At 54.7% G+C, this 19,508-nt stretch overlaps 1 protein-coding gene across 2 annotated transcripts in view; it reads right to left on the reverse strand.

Moving 5' to 3' along the window:
• The window catches only part of EPHB2 (EPH receptor B2), a gene marked incomplete at its 5' end in the record, with an annotated part of 106,738 nt that extends 98,107 nt beyond the window's left edge, over positions 1-8,631 (reverse strand). For both annotated transcript variants that reach the window (XM_080631102.1, XM_080631101.1), the window contains one exon: positions 8,547-8,631. In XM_080631102.1, coding sequence (XP_080487228.1) covers positions 8,547-8,631 — 85 coding nt within the window. The remainder of the gene's footprint in view (positions 1-8,546) is intronic.
• Between the last annotated feature and the right edge of the window lie 10,877 nt (positions 8,632-19,508).

The following is a 19,508-nucleotide window of genomic DNA, read 5'->3' on the forward strand; positions in this document are numbered from 1 at the left end:
TCTCCCCTGTATCCTTCTGCTGAAGTTGTTCAGGCTCACAGAGGGTCTGGATACAGGGTCCAGGGGGTCCAGCCCCTGTTCAACCCTCCCTGCCTCTGCTCTCCCCCTCTTTTTCACAGCACCAACCCCGCAAAGATGCTCTTAGAATCATAGAACAGTCAGGGTTGGAAAGGACCTTAAGATCATCCACTTCAAACCCCCCTGCCATGGGCAGGGACACCTCACACTAAACCATGGCACCCAAGGCCTCATCCAACCTGGCCTTGAACACCGCCAAGGATGGAGCATTCACAACCTCCCTGGGCAACCCATTCCAGTGCCTCAGCAGCCTCACAGGGAAGAGCTTCTGCCTTATCTCTAACCTGAACTTCCCCTGTTTAAGTTTGAACCCGTCACCCCTTGTCTTGTCACTACAGTCCCTGATGAAGAGTCCCTCTCCAGCATCCTTGTAGCCCCCTTCAGACACTGGAAGCTGCTCTGAGGTCTCCACGCAGCTTCTCTTCTCCAGGCTGAACAGCCCCAACTTTCTCAGCCTGGCTCCATACAGGAGCTGCTCCAGCCCCTGCTCATCCTCGTGGCCTCCTCTGGACTTGTTCCAACAGTTCCATGTCCTTTTTATGTTGAGGACACCAGAACTGCACACAATGCTCCAAGTGAGGTCCCTGCAAGCCACGCTGAGGATGCGCAACCAGAGCTCACCAGGCTCCGGCACGGCCCCACACACTTCAGGAACACGTTTTTGGGAGCTGGGGCGACACTTCCCATGGAGCAGCCCTCCACTCAGCCTGCTGCTGGGCACACAGACCCCAAAGAAGGCGGCTACAGGCAGCCTGCTGCCCAGCGTGTGACAGCCATCACCTCGACACAGTTCGTCCGCTCTGAGCCTGCTGTCCCTTAAGCCCGGGTGGGAGCAGAGGGGTTGCTGAGCCCTTCGCAGGCAGCCCCCGACCACCTCTCTCTCCTCTCCCATGGCGGGGGCTCGGCAGCCAGCACAGGCTGCCCAGGAGCCCGTCCGCGAAGCCCATTGTTCCCTTTGTCTGGCCCTTTGAGCACAAGCCGGCGCGACGAAGCATCCCCTCCGCCACGGGGACGTTCACACGCTCGGCTGCCCTCGCTACTCCCTGAACCCAGTGCTGAGCTGCCCTCCCTGATGCTCTCACCCTCCCAAACGCACAAAGGGCAAAGGAGAGCAGCAACGGGCATCTTCCAGGGATCCCTACCCTTGCCCAGCCGCCCTGCTAAAACCAGGAGCCTGCGGAAGCATGGAAGGCATTCCCACACCCGGAGCCTCCATCATCACAGCCAAGGCTGTGAGCATGCAAAGTGATGCAGACCCCCACGGCACTTTGCCCCAGAAGCTGTAGATGCTGTGGAAAGCCAAGCTGGGAGTTGCGGGGGAACAGGGCCCCCCATCGAGCCCCCATCCAGCACTGGAACCTGGAGAAGGCACCTTTCCCTTTGGCACAGCCCTGCAATGACACATCTGTGACAGGAGGCTGAGCCAAAGGGATTCCTGGTTTCCCTCCCACCACTAGCAGCACACCAGGAGGATGCTCAGGGAGGAAGCGCAAAAAGCACCCTGCTTTCTGCAGCCCAGCATCGAGGGCTTCCTTAAGCACCCGGTGCCTGGGATAGACAGCGGTAGGCTTCACCCTGCCCAAGGCACTCCCGCCTCCACCCTCCACTGCCCCTTGTTTTAAACCTGCTACTTCAGAACTCAAAAGCAAGTGAAAATAAGATAAAAGAATGAACAGGCATCCCTCCATCACCCTCTTCCTCACACCGCCGTGTCCCCCACAATCTGCATCTTCCCTGAAGCCCCCCCACCCCTGTACCTCGCCTGCGCAAGTGTCTTGGCCCTCCTTTCCCAGCCTTTCCCAGTCCTGAGTTGATGCTTTCAAAGAGCCATCCACAATGACTTTAAGATCTCTTTCTTAAAATGCTAATAAGTAATTTAAAGACTGCCACTGTGCATGCATGGGTTTAGGGTAATTTTTTTCCTGTGAATCCCTTTCCATTCATCACTGACTACATTTAATCTGCCACTTTATAGCCTGGTTATCCAGTGTCATGAGATCCTTTTCCAATATTTTAAAGACAACTGTTGTTTTTACCATCCTCAATCACTCCCTATAATCTGCAAACTTTCTTGCCTCTGAGCTCCCACCCCTTCCCAATGCATTTATAAGTACATCGCACAGCGCAAACCTCACGCTGACCCCCATCCAGTGGGAAAACTGACTCTTTTGTTTGCCCCTCTTTAAGCACATTTTAATCCATGAGAGCCCTTCCTCTAAACTTACTGGTCTGGAGTCTCCTGGATCACCCAAGGAGCTCTTCTTAAAGGATGCTCATCCCAATACTCATTGGACCAGTTTATTTCCACTTCTGCCACCACTTCAGGGCCATCCCTCAGCCCTGCCCTGGGGAGGAAAACTCCTTGGCAGCAGTGCCCCTGGCCATGGCCATCTGGGGGGGTGCACTAAAGTAGTTCCCATCTCCCCACTTGCTCCATCCCGGTTGGGTTTACCCTCCCAATTCCCATTTGTTGAGGTGGAATTTGGGGGGATAATTAATTCCTTCTCCCAAGTTATTTTCCAAACTCCTCTCAGCCTGACAGAGCTGGTTTTACATTCACTACGCCACAGGCTCTGATTTTTCTCTCCTGTCTTCCCCTTTTAGATACCGCTTCCAATATCTGAAGAACGTGTTTTTACCTCCAGCGACCTCCTTCCATTTGCCATTTAACCAAGATATATGTACAAAAACCCCAACCAAACCTCACACGTTAAATGGCCACATCCATTTATTCTGAGTTTTAATATCATTTCCTTCATCACGTGCAAGTACGTCACTATTTCAGCTTCTCCCTTCGGCGACCTCCTTCATTCTGCCTTACTTGCAAAGTGTTACCACGTAGTATTTTTCCAGTATGAGGCTGCCATACAGAAAAGTGCTGGTCATTTTACAGATGCACTGGTCAGCCTCTGAGCTAAAAACCTGATTTGTTAGACCGACTGATAAAACTCCACCAACTTTTGGAGCTCACCAGCCCCTTTATATCCCTTAACATCTAGCAATCAGTGCCACAATTCAGGGTAGAGGGGTAGCGGAAACCAAATGCTGCTCCCTTCATCCCTGAGCATGGAAATTCAGAGAGCACACAGCACAGCACTCCTTCATAGAACCCCAGCCCCATTTGGGTTGGAAGGGACCTTAAAGCTCCTCCAGCTCCAACCCCTGCCACGGGCAGGGACCCCTTCCACTGGAGCAGCTTGCTCCAAGCCCCTGTGTCCAACCTGGCCTTGAACACTGCCAGGGATGGGGCAGCCACAGCTTCTCTGGGCACCCTGGGCCAGCGCCTCAGCACCCTCACAGGGAAGAGCTTCTGCCTAAGAGCTCATCTCAGTCTCCCCTCTGGCAGGTTCAAGCCATTCCCCTTGGCCTGTCCCTACAGGCCCTTGTCCCAAGCCCCTCTCCAGGTTTCCTGTAGCCCCTTTAGGCACTGGAGCTGCTCTCAGGTCTCCCCTTCAGGAGCCTTCTCTTCTCCAGGCTGCCCCAGCCCAGCTCTCTCAGCCTGGCTCCAGAGCAGAGCTGCTCCAGCCCTCGCAGCATCCCCGTGGCCTCCTCTGGCCTCACTCCAGCAGCTCCACGTCCCTCTTGTGCTGCTGCCCCAGAGCTGGATCAGGACTGCAGGGGGGTCTCCTCAGAGTGCAGCAGAGGAGGGAGAATCCCTTCCTTTACCTGCTGCTCACACTCTGGGGGTGCAGCTCAGCACACGGGGGGGAGTTCTGGGCTACTCACCTCCATCCTGCTTCGCTTGCAGAGCCAGCACACCCCGCACAGCCACCCCTGTGCTTGCACCCTGGCACAAAGTGCCGTCCATTCACTCAACAGATGCCTAAAACACCTGATACCTGTATGAAGTTGGTATTGATACATCCCTGCACACACATGTGGGGCACCTCTCCTCCCTCCTGGCCCCCAAGGGGTCCCCGCCTGCCTCCAGCATCCCCAGCAACACTCGCTCCCTGTGCTGCCTGCATCCCTGGGTACCAGCTAGGGCAGAGCCCCCTCCTAACCCTCCCAGGCGCTGCCTCTCCCTCCCTCCTGCCTGGCTGCACGTCAGCACCTTATCGCAGGAGGCCCCGTGGTTACCCCCTTATCTAATGCTGAACCTTTGCCTCCGAGGACCTCCCTGCTACCCCCATCCCGACGCGATGCAACAGGCAGCCACGCTTCAGTCTGACGTCTCTGCAAACCAGAAGCCAGGTTTGGGAGGGACTGCAAATCAGGACGGGTCTTTCCTGGTAAAATAAAGCTCCTTCCATGGAACAGGACCTCAATACCCACTCCCAGGCAGACCCATGCACAAGGACCCAGCTCAGCAGGGTTGGTCTGTGAGGAGTGCTGGGGCCGGAGTGGTCGGCTCAGACTCTTAACACAGCTCCAGTTCAACTCACACAAAGGCACTCAGGCCTTGGGAGCTATCGCAGCATTCAGTATTTACTCAGCTCCTCAAGCAGGTTTCACAGCCCCGCTGGTGCCCACCCCTCTTTACAGCCAGCTCAGGTATGTGTACACAAAGAACTAGTGCAAGCAGATCCTTAGCCCGCCTGCAAAGGGGACCGCTGCTCCCACCCTTGGGGAACAGCCTCCAAGCCCCTTACAAGCATTCCCAAGGCACCCTTTACATCCCCAGATCCCTCTCCAAAGAACATCAGTGGTCACATCACCTCCAGGTCATGGTTCCCCACAGCCCTGTCCCCTTGGCATCCCCCTCCTGCTTTGATCACCCACAGAAGCTGGAAATACAGAGGGATACGGGAGCAACTGCTGCTTCAGCATTGGAAAAGCAGAGAAGCAGAGTGGCAATGGCAGCTCCATAGATGTTCAAATCAGGCATCAATTCATTTGGTCTCTAAAAGGAGTTGGTCCTGTTGCTGCCCTGGTGTGACCTGCAACCCCGAAGGTATGGCTCAAGTCCTTCTCTACTGAGACCATGGACCTGGACCCAACAAGGCACAAGTCAATCCCTGTGGTCGCTCCAGCCCTGGGCCTGGAGAAGGCTATGGAGGTGCTTAGCAGCAAGTCCTGACCATGTGTACAATAGAAGTAACCATGTTTTAACACTAAAATATGTTACAGAATGCATAAAATACAGTATACGGTATAGTACAGACATGTATGCAGTATAATAAATGTATACGTGCACATTATAATACATTATTAACCACGCAGAAACACAAAGGTCCTGTCTCCAGCTTGCTCAGAGGATGGGGCACACGTATTCATGCCCAGCACCTCAGCCACAGCGTGCCCCAGACATACCCGATCCAAGCAAGGATATTATCCTGCCCCAGCACCCCCGTCCCCAAGCCCATGGATGAGCTCAGGATCACGACCGCCTGGCACAGAAGGACGATCAGCACTTCCCAGGATGCTGCTTCCCAGCACAATTCCCACCAGGCGATGCTCCCTCGCCCATCAGAGCCCACTGCCCCCTCCCAGGGCACCTGCACCCTCACAGGTATTAGGGCCACCTCGTCCCTCCTTTCCCGTGTTCTGGCTCTCCTCCAGCCCTCGGGAAGCCGGCCAACACCACAGGGCTTATGGAAAGTTGACTCCAGCAGGGAGAGGAGCACCTCTGGGGGCTTGTTCCTGCCTCGCACACGAGTTACAGCCGGGCTGCTGGGTTTAAAATACCTTCAGTGCCCTCACCAGCTCACCCCGAAAACACCTTGGAAGCATCAGTACTCCAGATGCACACCAGCAGGAACACAAAGAGGAGCCGTGAGTGATAGTGGCACCATTACCAACCAGTGTGGGCTCCAGACCCTGCCCCGGCTCCTTTGTTCTTGACTTTCTGGTTTTGGTTTGGTGGTTTTTTTTGTCTAAAAACACACTAAAAAAGAACTTTTCCTTTCAAAAGCCTGAACTTTCTCAGCTGCAGATATGTTACCTTGCAACTGCCTGAACAACTGTACGCAATCCTTCACCTCTGCTTTATGTACGTTGTCATCCACCTCCCCGTTTTCCATATTGATTTATGGTTTACGTTCTTTTCACATTCCCTTTTAACAGTGCCGGTTTTAACCAAGCAGCCTTCCCTCCCGAGCCCAAGCCACGCATTCTGCCGGCCAGTGAGTAATCAACTTCCAATTTTCATGCACACTCCTGTTTATATTTCCTTCCCTATCGGCTTTGTTTCTAATTAAGGTTTGTTAAATGCAAGTGAATATATAGCATACAGAGAAATATAAAGCATGTAGATAAATAAACACCCCCCACACAGGCGCACTGACTAAAGGCTGCACTTTCAACCACGGATCCCAAAGCACTTTGTCATGTTCATTAACAAAACCTTGCGGCTCCCTTGGGAAAGATGCCGGTATTATTTTACGCCTTGTAATTAGGAAAACTGAGGCACAGAGGAGACAAGTGAAATTACCAGCATCAGAGAAAAGCTCCATAGCAGAGCTGAAAACAGGACTCAAGTGGCAGGATCTTCAGGCAAATAACCAGGATGCGGTTTTCCCCTTTTTGCCCCCATTTTGGCCTTGGGAATCTGCCGGAGCTGGTGATGGCAGCATGGAGAGCATCGCCACCACAGAAGTACCTGCAGCCAGGGTGATGTGGTAGGGTCCAGCCCTCACCTCCTTGGCCAGTGGCTACCAGGTAAGTCTGCTCACACCAGCGGGGCCCAGGGCATCTGGAGTTGCAGGCAGCCACTGCGCCCAAGCATCCCAGGGAGCTTCGGGAAGAGGCAATTCCCAAAGGGAAGGAAGGAGCAGCGGTGCTCCTAAGGAGCTGCGTCCCACATGTTTTTACCATATCAGCTGTCCAGAAGCCTTTGCAAGTACGGAAAGGCTGGGACATGGTAGGTGGTTGCCCACACCAGCACTGCAAGTGACCACTGCAACCCCAGGACAGACAGGAGGCAACAGCAGGGGCAAGGGGAGGACCCCACTGAGCCTATATCAACACATTCAGCCCCAGATGGGGACAATTACTGGAAGCACAGGGCTGGGTCCTCACTGACCATCTCCCTGTGTGCATCCCCATCCATGGAGAAGCACATCTTCTGGAGATCATCTCAGGTGGATGAAAGCCCCCGCCAGCGCTGCCTGGACCCTCATTCCCAGATGTATATTCCTCATCTCTCCGGAGGAGCCCAGGTGCTCTTGCATTCCAGTCCCCACTGCTTCTGCCATGATGGTGGCAAAGTCACCCACTTCTCCACGCAAGCACGCCAGTGTGCCAGGAGCAGGTCACCATCCCACAGCACTGCCCAGTGGCTCCTCTCAGGGTGCAGGAAGAGCAGGGTGGGGTGATGGTGTCACCCCGTCCCTGCACAAGGTGCCAGCTCCATCTCCTGCTGTAGTCAGCACCAATGGCTCTGCACAGCCCAGCCCGCTCGGCCCCGCTGGCCAGGCACAAACCCCATTGTCAGTGTCAGCTACACCAGCTGATGAGGCCAGATGTCCCACGTGGACATGTATGCTCCCACAAACACGCTCACCACCCCAACCCTTCCCCCCCATAATTAAAACCATACCAGGCTCATTTGAATAGCATAGCTGGCTAGCGCTCTCCGCTGCGACGTAAATAGTCCTATTTATGCCAAGCTCCCATATTGTAAATATCACGATGTATATAGCTGGCCAACCTATGAGTCATCTCCCAAAACTCCAACTTAATAAATGGTGCCTCATCCATGTTCCAGACAAACACCGTCCGTGCGGCTCCCACCGTCCGGCGCCTCCACGCCCCGGGCCAACGAACCGGGGGACCACAGGGACCTCCCGCAGCGGGCAGCCACCCGTGGACCGCGCTGCTCCGGGATGAGCCGGGTTCTGGCCGGACACGATGCCCTCACCCCTGCCCAGCCCCGCTCCCCAGCGCTGCCTGGGGTGCCCGGGCTGCAGGCTCGGCCGGGGTGGGCTTGGGAGCGGGAGGACCAGTTCCCCCCCTTTCTTGGACCCCACGACCGGGCTCCCACCCAGGACCCTCCCCAGTGGAGCTCCCCACCTGCCGTTGCTTTGTCTGAGCACCGGGGGAACGCGGCGGGGAGCCGCGAAAGCCACGCCGCCAGCAGGGAGCCGGCCGGGAGCTCGGGGATGCCGGCACGGCCTTGCTGAGCTGCGCCCAAAGCTTCGACCCGCAGCGGGCACGGAGCGGCGGAGCCCGGGCATCCCTCAGAGCACCCGGGAGCCGGCCGAGCTGCCGGCGGGGGATGCCCGCCCTGGCGAAGGGATGGCGGGGAGACGGGCTACGAGACCGAGGGGGTCTGGGGACGGCGCGGGGGGCGGCGACACACAAGGGGCCCCTGGCTCGGCACCGGGCTCCGGCGGCGGCACCTCCGGCTGCGGCGGCACTTCCCAAACTTCACCTCCCTCCAGCGCTGGAGGGGTGCGGTGGGGGGGGGGGCACACACAAAGTGCCGCCCCCTCCCCCAAAAAAGGGGGAAAAAACCCGAAGTGGGGCTCGCCCGGCCCCAGGGCGGCCCCTGCCTCCCCCCCCCCCCCCCCCCCCTTTTCCCTTACCTTCCACGGCGGCGAGCAGCGGCAGGAGGGCGAGGGGCAGGCAGCAGAGCCACAGCGGCCCCATGGTGCGCGCCGGGCCGGGCATCAGAGGCGGCGCGGCCGGCGCTCCATGGAGGCGGCGGGGGGGAGGCGGCGGGGAAGCGGCGGAGCCGAGCCGAGCCCCTCGCTGGGGCTGGGGCCGCCGCCGGCGCGGGCACGGCCGCGGGCACGGAGCGCACCGCCGGCCGGGCCGAGCCACCGCCGCCGCCGCGCGGGGGAGCTCCCCGCGCCGCCCGCCCCGCCCCGCCCCGGGGAGCCGCTCGGCCGGCGGGGGCGGCGGCCGGCTGGGCGGCGGCGGCGGGCGGCGGCGGCGGCCCTGGGGGGGAGTGCGGAGGAGGGCGGCGGGAGAGCGGCGGGGGGCGGCGGGCGGAGGGCGGGCGGCGGCTCCCCCCGCGCCGCGATGGTTTCTCCCGGCGCTGTCGATCACCCGCAGAAAGCCGCGGGTTCAGTCCAAATCTGCCCCGCCGGGGCGGGCCGAGCGCCGCAGGCAGCGGGCAGGGGGCGGGGGGGGCCGGCTGCCGGGTCCCCGAGGGATGCCCCCGCCTCTGCCCGGCCCAGCGCCCGCGGCCCCGGGCTGAGCATCCCTAGAGCCGGGGAGAGAGGGAGGTGGAGGAGGGTGAGTTGGTGTGCGCTGCTGTGATTGCTGGTGTGTGCTGGGTATGAGCTTGTATGAGCTGGTGTGCGCTGCTGTGATTGCTGGTGTGTGCTGGGTATGAGCTGGTGTGTGCTTGTGTGCGCTGGGTATGAGCTTGTGTACGCTGGGTATGAGCTGGGTGTGTGCTTGTGTGTGAGCTCATGCATGCTGGTGTGTGTGCTGGGTGTGAGTGCTGGTGTGTGAGCTGGCTGCAGGCAGGGAAGGGGACATGACCAGCAGGAGAACGTTGGGGTTGTTCAGCCTGGGGAAGGCTCCTTAAGGGGAGGCCTTAGAGCAGCTCCAGTGCCTAAAGGGGCTGCAGGAAACCTGGAGAGGGGCTTGGGACAAGGGCCTGTAGGGCCAGGCCAAGGGGAATGGCTTGAACCTGCCCGAGGGGAGACCGAGATGAGCTCTTAGGCAGAAGCTCTTCCCTGTGAGGGTGCTGAGGCGCTGGCCCAGGGTGCCCAGAGAATACCCCTTGGAGTCAACCCTGGTGGGGCAGGAGCACAAGTTCACTCATATTCCCTCTGTGTGGGGCCATTGTGAGTTGGTCACAAGCCCCATTCACACCACATGAAGTCAAGCAGTACTCTCCCCGAAGGTGCAAGCTGACCCAGCTCCACCTCTTCATCACACTCCAGATCTGACCCCTGTGCACTTCACAAGTGTTTGGAGGCGATCAGGGCTCCCTGATGGTATTGGCCATGTGCATGAGCCAAGTGGTCTTCCCCAACTCACTGTGGCCAGCTTCAGGCTCTGATCACCTTTGGAAGCTCTTACCACAGCAGATGTTACTGGTCATACAGGCTGGCCTCACATTCAATGCAGCAGCCTCCAGAGAATCCTGTGCCCCACCTCCTTTCATCTTTAGTGCCTCATTAGGGTTCACTCTTGCATGGAGAGAGCTCAATTCATCACGGAAGGAGGCAGAAGGGCAAGGGACAAGCAGTGGTCTTGCTGCTACTGCCTCCGGATGTGTTCCTGTGCAGGACAAGAAGCCCAGGTATCAGGCTCCATTATAGTCCCCTTGCTCCCCACTGCTCTGGAGCACTCAGTATTTCCCATCAGATGTTAGAAAGCGCTCTCCATCCCCAACCTTCTCAAGCCATCGTTTCAATCTTTCCAGCCCCCCAGGCTGTTGTTGTGTCCTGCGAGTGCATCCCAGAGGATCCGCACAGTTTTCCCGGAGTCCAAGAGGAAGCAGCAGCCGTGTCTGTTTGCCAGTGTCCACCCAGACCCTCAGGATTTTCTTGCGGCTCTCCAGGGCTGGGTTGCTAAACACAGTGGGAATTTTGTCCTGAGGAGGCAACAGTCACTGGAGACCTTCCCTCTCCTTTGAGCATCCCCTTAGGCTGTTGCTGCTGGAGATGGGAGCTTGGACTATGCAGATTGACTGCTGCAGTGACTTTGGAGCTCTTACATACTCCTTGGAGTAAAGTTTGTCCCCTGACGATGCTCTTCAGGGTAAGTCATGAACTGTGAGCTCTGTTCCCACCTCATGCCTTCACTCTGCTCCCAAGGAGAGCTTCCTATGACAGTGGCAAACCAACCAGCAAGTGCCACAAAGCATGACTCCATGATGAGTGACGCCGAACCGCCTTCAGTGTCCAGGTCTGCACCTTCCTCTCCCTCTGTACCAGAGTTGGTGGCCTCTGTGTAAAATGGTCATGGACCACGGAGTGCTGTTCGTCCTCACTGCTGTCCTCACCCAGACAGGAGACGTGATGCTCCCCTTGCTGCCATCTGATGACAAGTGGCCGCAGCACTGTCTCATGGACTTGACCACAACCGAGCAGTGGGTCCCACCTTGGGAGGCAAGGTCTATTGGTTTTACTGGTAGATGCTGCCTACATCTGACCTTTGGGCAGTGCCATCATCAAACTCTCAAACCCTGCTGCAAAAAAAGTGCTGCTTCTCCCAGTAAGGGAAAAGCAGCAGGACTGGGGTTCAGAAATGGGACAGGCACCACTTTGGTTACACCGACGTGTTAGTTTACATCAAAAGATGGTTCCCAGGCAGACAGAGCCAAGAGAGATGACATCTAAAGGACATTAAAATGGGTTTGATGGTGACGCGTTCACTGGAGCATTTTCAGTTCCTGGTGCAGGAAGAACAGGTTTCATTTGCACATGAAGCCTTTGGCTCATCACATCTGCAGGAGGTGGCTTCCTCTCGCCCTCTGCAAGGTTAAAGAGGTGCAACGGGCGACAATCAGGAGTCATGGCAGACACAAAGGGAAGCAGCAGGAGTGAAGCAGCGCCTGTGCAACGGGTGGTGTAGAGCTGTCATGCACAGACTCCAGGCTCAGTGCAGCATCCTGGAGCCAGGGGAGAGAGGGAGCATCACCCAAGCAGCCCCAGCTACCAGAAGGATCCAGGAGAAGCTTCTTGTAATTGGGGTCTAGGAAAGCTCCTTCTTTCAAAGCCACTTGCTTAAGTTCAATCCCCTCATCAGGGAGAGGGCAGTTAATTTTGGGTGTGAGGGATGGGGAATGAGTCCCATGGTGGCATCTGGAGCAGTAAATCTGCCTGTAAAGACCCATGGAGAGCAGGCAGGCAGCAGGTCTGGAGCCCTGCAGGAGACCAGCACCCTTGCTCAATCTCTGCATGCTAAAAGAAAGCTTTTCAGCCCCTGGCTGAATCCCTGGGGCTCCAAGGAGCCTCGAGCTTCCAGGGGCAGGTCAGGAGGAGGAAAACACGAGCTTATTTTCACAGAAATTGGAGTCCGCCTGCAGCAGCAAATCCCGTAAAGCAAAACCCAAGTGAAAAGCAGCTTCAGCTGTTCTGGCTCTGGCTGTGACGGGCTTGGCCCGGGGCCAGTGAGTTAATTCTGCCTATTAACTAATAGTATGGTATTGTTGGTAAAGATTCATTGCTAAACTTCTGTTTTTAAGATATCACTTATCATTTGAACACTAAACTCTTGATCCCCAAACATGTATAGGCACCATGTAGCCCTGGAGCCGTGCTGCAGATAACCAAAGCCACCTCTGGCTGGGGAGGCCGGGCAGCGTTTAACCCTTTTTCCCCTCTTTGTCTGAATGATAAATTGTCTCGAGTAGCACTTTCCAAAGGAGAGCAGGCCCTCCTGCTCGGGGACCGCTTATTATCACCTACTTAATGTTCCCAAGCTCAGCAGGGATGGAGGAACTGTTCCCAATCGCAGGTTTTTCTAACCTCCGTGAAGGGTGTGTGAACAGCAAGAAGCCCCATGGATACATGTGATTGCAGGCTGTCACGGACATCAGCCTCCCCCTGTCCTGCCTTGCCTTTTCCTGTCACCCCAAATGCTCCATGGTCCAGTGAGGAGCAGGTCTGGTCCTTTGGGAAGAAGGGTGAGAGCAGCAGCGGCTGAGACCCGGGTGCTGCCCAGCACCTCGCAGCTCAGGATGCTCAGTCCCTCATCTGTGTGGTAAAGGGACGTTCTTCAGGGACCTCAGTGCTCTTTCACACCCCTCCCAGAGTGGACCGGTGTCTTCACCAGTTTTACTGGTCTCCAGCCACCATCCACACAGGCATTGGCTGGAACCCGCTGCCCTCCCCACTCCATTAGGGACATCGTGATGAGGTTTCTCTGTGCAAAGTTAAATCAAGATAAGGCTTTTACATCCCTTTATGTTTGTGAGGGTACCTGGCCCTGGACGGCTTGTGCTGAAACGTGACACTGGAGAGCCTGAGTCCTCACTCAACCTGTTCAGCTTGTTGAGGGTCCTGCCCGGAGGCAGCTGATGGATGAACCAGCAGCTCCCTCTCCCCTTCAGCTCTTTCCTCCAGCATTTCTGAGCTCATCTATTTCTAAACAAAAGATTCATGCATGTGATGAATCCTGATGCTCCCTGGAAACAGAAGCAGGGATGAGACAGAGAGAAAAAGAGGAGGGTAAGAGGATGGCACAGGTCAACCAAGCATCATCCTGTGCTGGGACCCCAGGAACGCAGCAGAGCCCCAGAAAAGCTTCAAGGGAGGATTTAATCTCTTTGGGGAGACAAGGGGGCTGCAGAGAGGAGTGAGGAGCAGAAGGCAGCCGTGTTTCTGTTGCCGTTGCAATGTCTGAAATCAGGTTTTAGAGCCTCCAGCTAAATTAAGAAGCAGAAGTCAACTGGTAGATTGCACTGAAGATTTGAAATTGCACTCCTAAAATGAATGAAACTTCTGAATGGTATCCATGGGAACAAATTAAAGAGAAGAGGCACTTTTGAAGCATTTAAAATAGATTTAGGACTGCAGAATTGGGCAGGAAATTTTGGATGTTTTGTTCAACAGCTAATACGAACCCAGTTTATGATGAGAGAGCTGAGCGCAGGCAGGTGAACCTTAGATGGAACGGGTAAACCTTGGACTAGACTGCAGAAACTATCCATTGGTGGCTGTGTGCTAATTGTAGAGTTTAAAGAAACTTCAGGAAAAGCAAACTTCATAGAAGTATCTCCTTTGGGACTGGAAACGTGTCAGGTCTTCTTGACAAAGTGAATGCCCATCATAAGCAGGACCTTGCAGAGATGGAAAGAAACCTGATGAAGGAATGCAAATGTGAAGAAAAACATATAAATCACAAGGAACTCCCAATTTCCCAGAAAGGAGAGAAATGCAACGACCAAGAATACAAGTTGTTAATCTGTGTTATAAAAAATACAGAAAGAAAAAAAACCCTTAGATATATAGCAAAGAATGGGTGGACTCATCACCAGAATGTCATGTTATGCATGTAAATCTGATCCAGAAGACTTTACAGCCATGAGACATTGACTGGCAGAAGGTGGGTTTTGTATTCTGGAGGCTATTTTTGGTTTAGTCCTTGATTATTTTATGGTTAGGCAGAAATTGCAACGTTAGAGAATAAATCTGCCCAGTAGGTAACCTCTGATGAAAAGCTGCCAACCTTCTACATACTGACAGAGATAATGACATTAAAAGATGCACGATTTAATTGCTTTGATTTTTAAAGACTTCTAAAAGAAAAGGATGTAAGCCAAGATATCCCCAGCCCAGAAGTCTTCTGGAAAATAGCTTTAAACTTGTTCAAAGGAAGCTGGAGAAGTTGAAATGTCAGAGTCGGGTCTCTGCTTAATACTACAAAATTACAGGGTGACATCCTTGAAATTGAGACTGCTGAAATGGCATTTAATAGGAAGCTGGAGAGAAAAGTACCTGGGTTTTGCCAACGCAAGTGTTAAAAATAGTTTTGCAGATGCTTATGAACGCTATGAAAAAATGCACCATTATGTTCAGAGGCACTCATGAGCAACATCCTCTGGTGCCCTGAGATGGTGTAGGTATGCGAGAAGTCAAATACAGGATCGAAGGCGGTGGGATGTTGTGAAATTGCTCTTTTCTCCTAAGAGGTGATCACTGCAAAAAGACAGAGCTGAAGGAGGAGATCACATCTCCTTCCACAGCAGAAGGATGGAAGAGAGACCGGTTGTCTGGGTCTTTCCAAAGAGGAGCAAGCAAAGGGATATGAAGTGGCGTGGAGAAAGTGGAGCTGTGTTCCCCAAGGTCTGGAGATAAAAGGTCAGGAGCCTGTGAGAACGGTGCCGTGTGCTCTATGATGGGCATTTCACATTTCCTCCTTGGCTGTGGGAATATCCACTCCCTTAAGGTTTAGCTAAAATGTGATTGAGGTGGAACAAGTACTGCAAATGAGAGCGCCGCTGGACGCTGGCAAATGCGGGCATAAGCTCTTCATGCTAATATTCACTTACCTTTTCTTTATTGAAGACTCATCTAAGTAATAAACTCTAACACCAACTTACCCTCTCCTGCCTGGGGACCATAGAGGGATGATCATGGGGATGATCATTGGAGAAGCACACACGAGTACAGAGACAGGGGGGTGGTGAGATGGAACGGGGCAGCTTTAACGGTGTGCATGGGGTGGGCAGAGGGAGCCTAGAGGAAGGGGAGGCAGGGGAGGAAGGGCTGTTACACAGGTCCCTGCCATGCACACCGAGCACAGGGGGACACGGTGGTCAGAAAGGTCCTTTCATTGAGCCCTTCAATGCTCTTGGAGAAGGCTCGTTTCATTTATCCATGCAGGACTTGGTCCCTGCAGCTACTGGCACATCCTCGGCCCATTGGCATCAGCATCCTGGCTGGTCTCTGAGAAACTTCTCCTTCAGGAGCCTCTCATGAGTACCTGTGCCCATGAGAGGTGTCCATGCTCCTGCATGGCCAGCGTGATGCCAGCCTTGTACAAGGGAGAAGGTGTATCAGTGGACAGAGGAGTCCTTCTCCATGACCCCTTGGAGCCCTTCAGAGTGGCCAAATCACACATGGGCCAATGCAGTCTGTTCATGTCATCTGATGGGGTTTCCAAAGGCTTTCCATTAGGTCCCTTGCCAAAAGTATTTAAAGGAAAGCAAGCAGCCAGGGGGTTACAGGGGAAGTTTCTTGTCTTTTTAAGCACTTAAGAGATGGTAGCAAAGAGTAGTAAGCAGCAGGTACCATGAACAGAGGGAAATCACCAGTCAGTCCTGCAGGGTCTGAGCTGAGACCTATCTTCAACAGACCCAGAAATGGCAGGAAATAAAACGCGTGAAGTTCATTGCCAGGGTTCAGGAATAGGGGAGGTGATTCTTCACATGGATGGGAGAGTTGCTGTGGAGCTCCTTGGCAGAGCTACACGAAGCTCACACGGATTCAAGTGGAGACTGGGCAAGAGAGACACAGGAACATACAACACAGAGGGAAATCCATGCAAATAGTTGGGAAGCCTTCAATAAAAACCTTTCTGGGCTCATGCAGGCCCCCAGCTTGTCTCCTTTCTGCCATGAAAATCCTTCCCAGGCCCAGTGAAGCTGAGGTTTGCCCCATGGGCTACACCAACCTCTGTGGCATCAACATCGTGCATGTACGGGGACCACCAGCACAATCTTGCCAGCCCCATTCTTTCCAAGCTCAGCTCCTGAAACAAAGGGTGTCCCCTGCCATACTCCTCTCGAGGCTGCTACCAGAGAGGTCTTTAATGTGGTTTTAATGTAAAACAACTCTTTGCTTTTTCCTTCCTTGAGATGGTTTTTGTTCTGCCTGGGGAGCTGGGATTGCCTTGAGCCAGAGCTGCTGTGTCAGTGCTGGGATGGGGACCTGGGCAGGAGAGTGAGAGCAGGGAGAAAGGGAGCAGAAGTTGGGAAGCAGCAGGCAGCCCTAGGGGGACCATGGGTGCTCCATCCCCGGGAGGCACAGCAATCACAGAGGCCTCCAACCTTGGGATATGGAGGCAGGGAGATGTCAGGCTGGCTCTGTGCTGAATACATTTCTCAGCAGGCATCCTAGGAAGGAAATAAATCAGGCCGTGATTTACCTGGGAGGACAGACACTTCTTCTCAACTGGTTTTTAATACAGAAGCATTTCCAGGAGCGGCTGTTCAGATGCCTGGGAGATGAGTGAGCTCGGTGCCTCTTGAGTCAAACAGGATTTCCCTTCTTTTCAGAGCAGCAAAACTGTGCTCTGTAAGTGGATGTTCCAGCTAATGAGGTGTTAAGTGTAGAGAGAATCACAAGTACTTTAGGGCAGATCCAGCTGCTAGTAAAACCAACAACTAACACCAGGATTGTCCTCAACTTCCAGGAACAGCTTCAGACAAAGAAGCTGTCCTAGGGGCAGGATCAAGGGAAAAATAGGGGAAATACTACCACAAAAACATGCCTGTATTTCATGTTACAGCTGCATTATGTGGTTGCACATGTTCTCTTTCCCCCGCCAACAGAGGAGTCTGGTGACAAGGGGCATCTTTGCAGCAGACGCAAGGAGTGGTTTTTAGGGACCAACTAGAAACAGCCTCCGTAGTCCTGAAATACCCCAGTTTGCCGTTGAAACGAGCACAGAAGATGTAGCGCATTATGCCAGGGAGGTTTATTTAGCACAGGTCTCTGCTCCCACAGAGAAGAGAGGCAGTTTGGGTTTGAGCTACGTCCCTCGCTTGGTCATCAACCCTGTCCTCAGGACACTTCCACATCCAAGAGTCAAAATTTCTTGATGGTATTTTCTGAACAGGACCTCCTCAATCTTACACCATGGACACAGGCTCAGAGGGCACATCAGATGGGCAAAAAGCTCCTGAGGAGGTTGGAGAAGACGAGATAGGGCAGAACAGTGTGAATGTCCTACACATGCAATCTCGGGACGCATGGGACCTGAGTGTGGTGGATGGAGGATCACAAGCATGTAGGAGAAACACACCAGGTCCCCTCAAAAACACCTCCTTTGGCAGACGTCCTGCTGGCTGGATGTCACTGAGGGAGGCTGAGAGTCCGTGGTACCCTCAGGGCAGATAATAGGACACCAACAGCTCTAAGACCCGCTCAAGGGCTACAGCAATGTAAGGAAACCTGGGGTGGCAGGAAATCCCCTGAAGGGTTTCCAGGACATCCACGTCTGCCCTGACCTGGTGTTGATGACAGTCCTGCTGCAAGCAGGAGGCTGAACCCTGCGTGGGTTTCCACCACCACCTCTAGGATTTATGCCCTGAAAACAGCAGAGAACTGGCAGAAGGCCAGCATCTCTTGCAGTGCTGGGGTTTACCTTTAAACATAACAATGACAGCAGCCCTGCTTTGCTGGAAAATACCTGCCCGGTGCCAGGATCCTGCATCCTTAGATGCCTAACTGACAGAACTGGGCATCCTTCGGGAGTCGAGCTGTGTTATCTGATGGAGGGGGATTATGCTGTGAAAACTGCTCGTTGGGGATTGTGTATTAACAGGATATGCTCGGCTAGTTGACAGGAAGCAATAAAGTAATTTGAAGGAGACTGGGAGAGAGTGTGTGAGTTCCTGCGTCTGTGTTAAATCACGGCGCTAGATAAGCAAACAGCGCAGCCCTGGAGCGGGGAGGAGCTGCCAAGAGGGACTTGCCCAGTGCCAGAAATCTCCAGGAGCTGCCGTGAATCCAGCTCGACCGCAGCATGGGAACCACTGGGGTTGCAGTTGCAGCAACCCCAGCCTCTGCTCAGCAGCTCGGCAGGTCCTGTCGCTTGTCACCCCCGTGGCTGCGTGCGAGAGTGGAAGCAGCATCCCCGGGCAGCTCGGAGACCCCGGTGCCTGCGTGCAGGAGCCCAGCCCACCGGGCTTTGAGGGGCTCCGTTAAGCAGCTGCTCCTCCCCGAGATCCAGGCCTGCGGAGGAAGGGGAGGAGACCCAGGACGAGCAATACGTGCAACTGCAAGAAATGAAGCTGCAAGAGCCAAGGGTGAGCCAGAGGCTGCCTGCAGCGATGAGGGGAGCAAGGGGGGCTGCTGACAAGCATCAGGCACTTCTTCAGCAACCGGCGCAGGTTTCAGTGCCCTACTCGGATCCTGACCCCCATATGTCAGCACACACAAACCCTCATGATGTCCCTTGCTCAGCCTCCCCACGTCCTGCTGGAAACCAATATGGTGAAAAACCAGCAGCATGTTCCACCCTTGAGAGGCTTTTCTGGTATCCAGGAGGGGACATTTGCAGGCCTTCTGATGTGATCTCTGAGCCTTTTCATCAGGGAGATGCTTTCACACCCTGCGTGATTGCCCAGGGAGCTTGCTGCCCTGGGATGTGAGCTCCACAGGGGCTACAAAAGCGTGTCTGCATTTGGTGGACTTGGTGACACTCAGACTGCTCTCCTCAGAAATAACAAGTAAAAAAAGCCATATATGCTGCTTTCGACCACAGGCACCCCCCCCCCCCCCCCCCGACCCTGTCCCCACTTTTCATGGGCATATTGGTTGCATTTCATGGGGCATCACAAGTCCTCCCTGCTAAGAAGGCAGTGGTGAAGGGAACAAGGGAGGTGGATCGCTGGAGGCAGATGCGGTCAATTGAGCAGTGAGGCTGGGACATGCCCATGTGTTCCTCTTCTGCTTTTTCAGCATTCCCTCCCTGATCCCTGCACTGACGCTGATCCCCAGTGGAAAGAGTCACCAGTGATGTTCTTGCACCCCTCCTTCTTCCCACGCGCCTCACACACTCTTTGGAATAACCAGGCGGGACAAATACGACTTGTTCTCCTGCCTGTGGAAGAACTGCTCCAGCTGGCTCTTCCAAGTGCATCCAGTCCAGCCACCGCTCAAAGTTATCTGATGGTCATGATCAGCAGCTAAATGAGCCTGTACCTGTGAGTCCTTCTCCCAGACTTCTCCTTTCACAACTGGAACGGAGCAGGCTGTGCTGATGAACTAGCTGGATGGATACACAGGCTGTCCCCAGTCAGAGCTGACACTACAAGCTGAGGCTGTGTGTTCTGCAGCCCTTCGCATCGGCACCGTTCAGCAGACTGGTGTGGATGGCCCGTGGTGCCCTCCAGCTCCCTCGTCTTTAGT

This window comes from Psittacula echo (genome assembly GCF_963264785.1).
Source record: "Psittacula echo genome assembly, chromosome: 17".
Lineage (NCBI taxonomy): Eukaryota > Metazoa > Chordata > Aves > Psittaciformes > Psittacidae > Psittacula > Psittacula echo.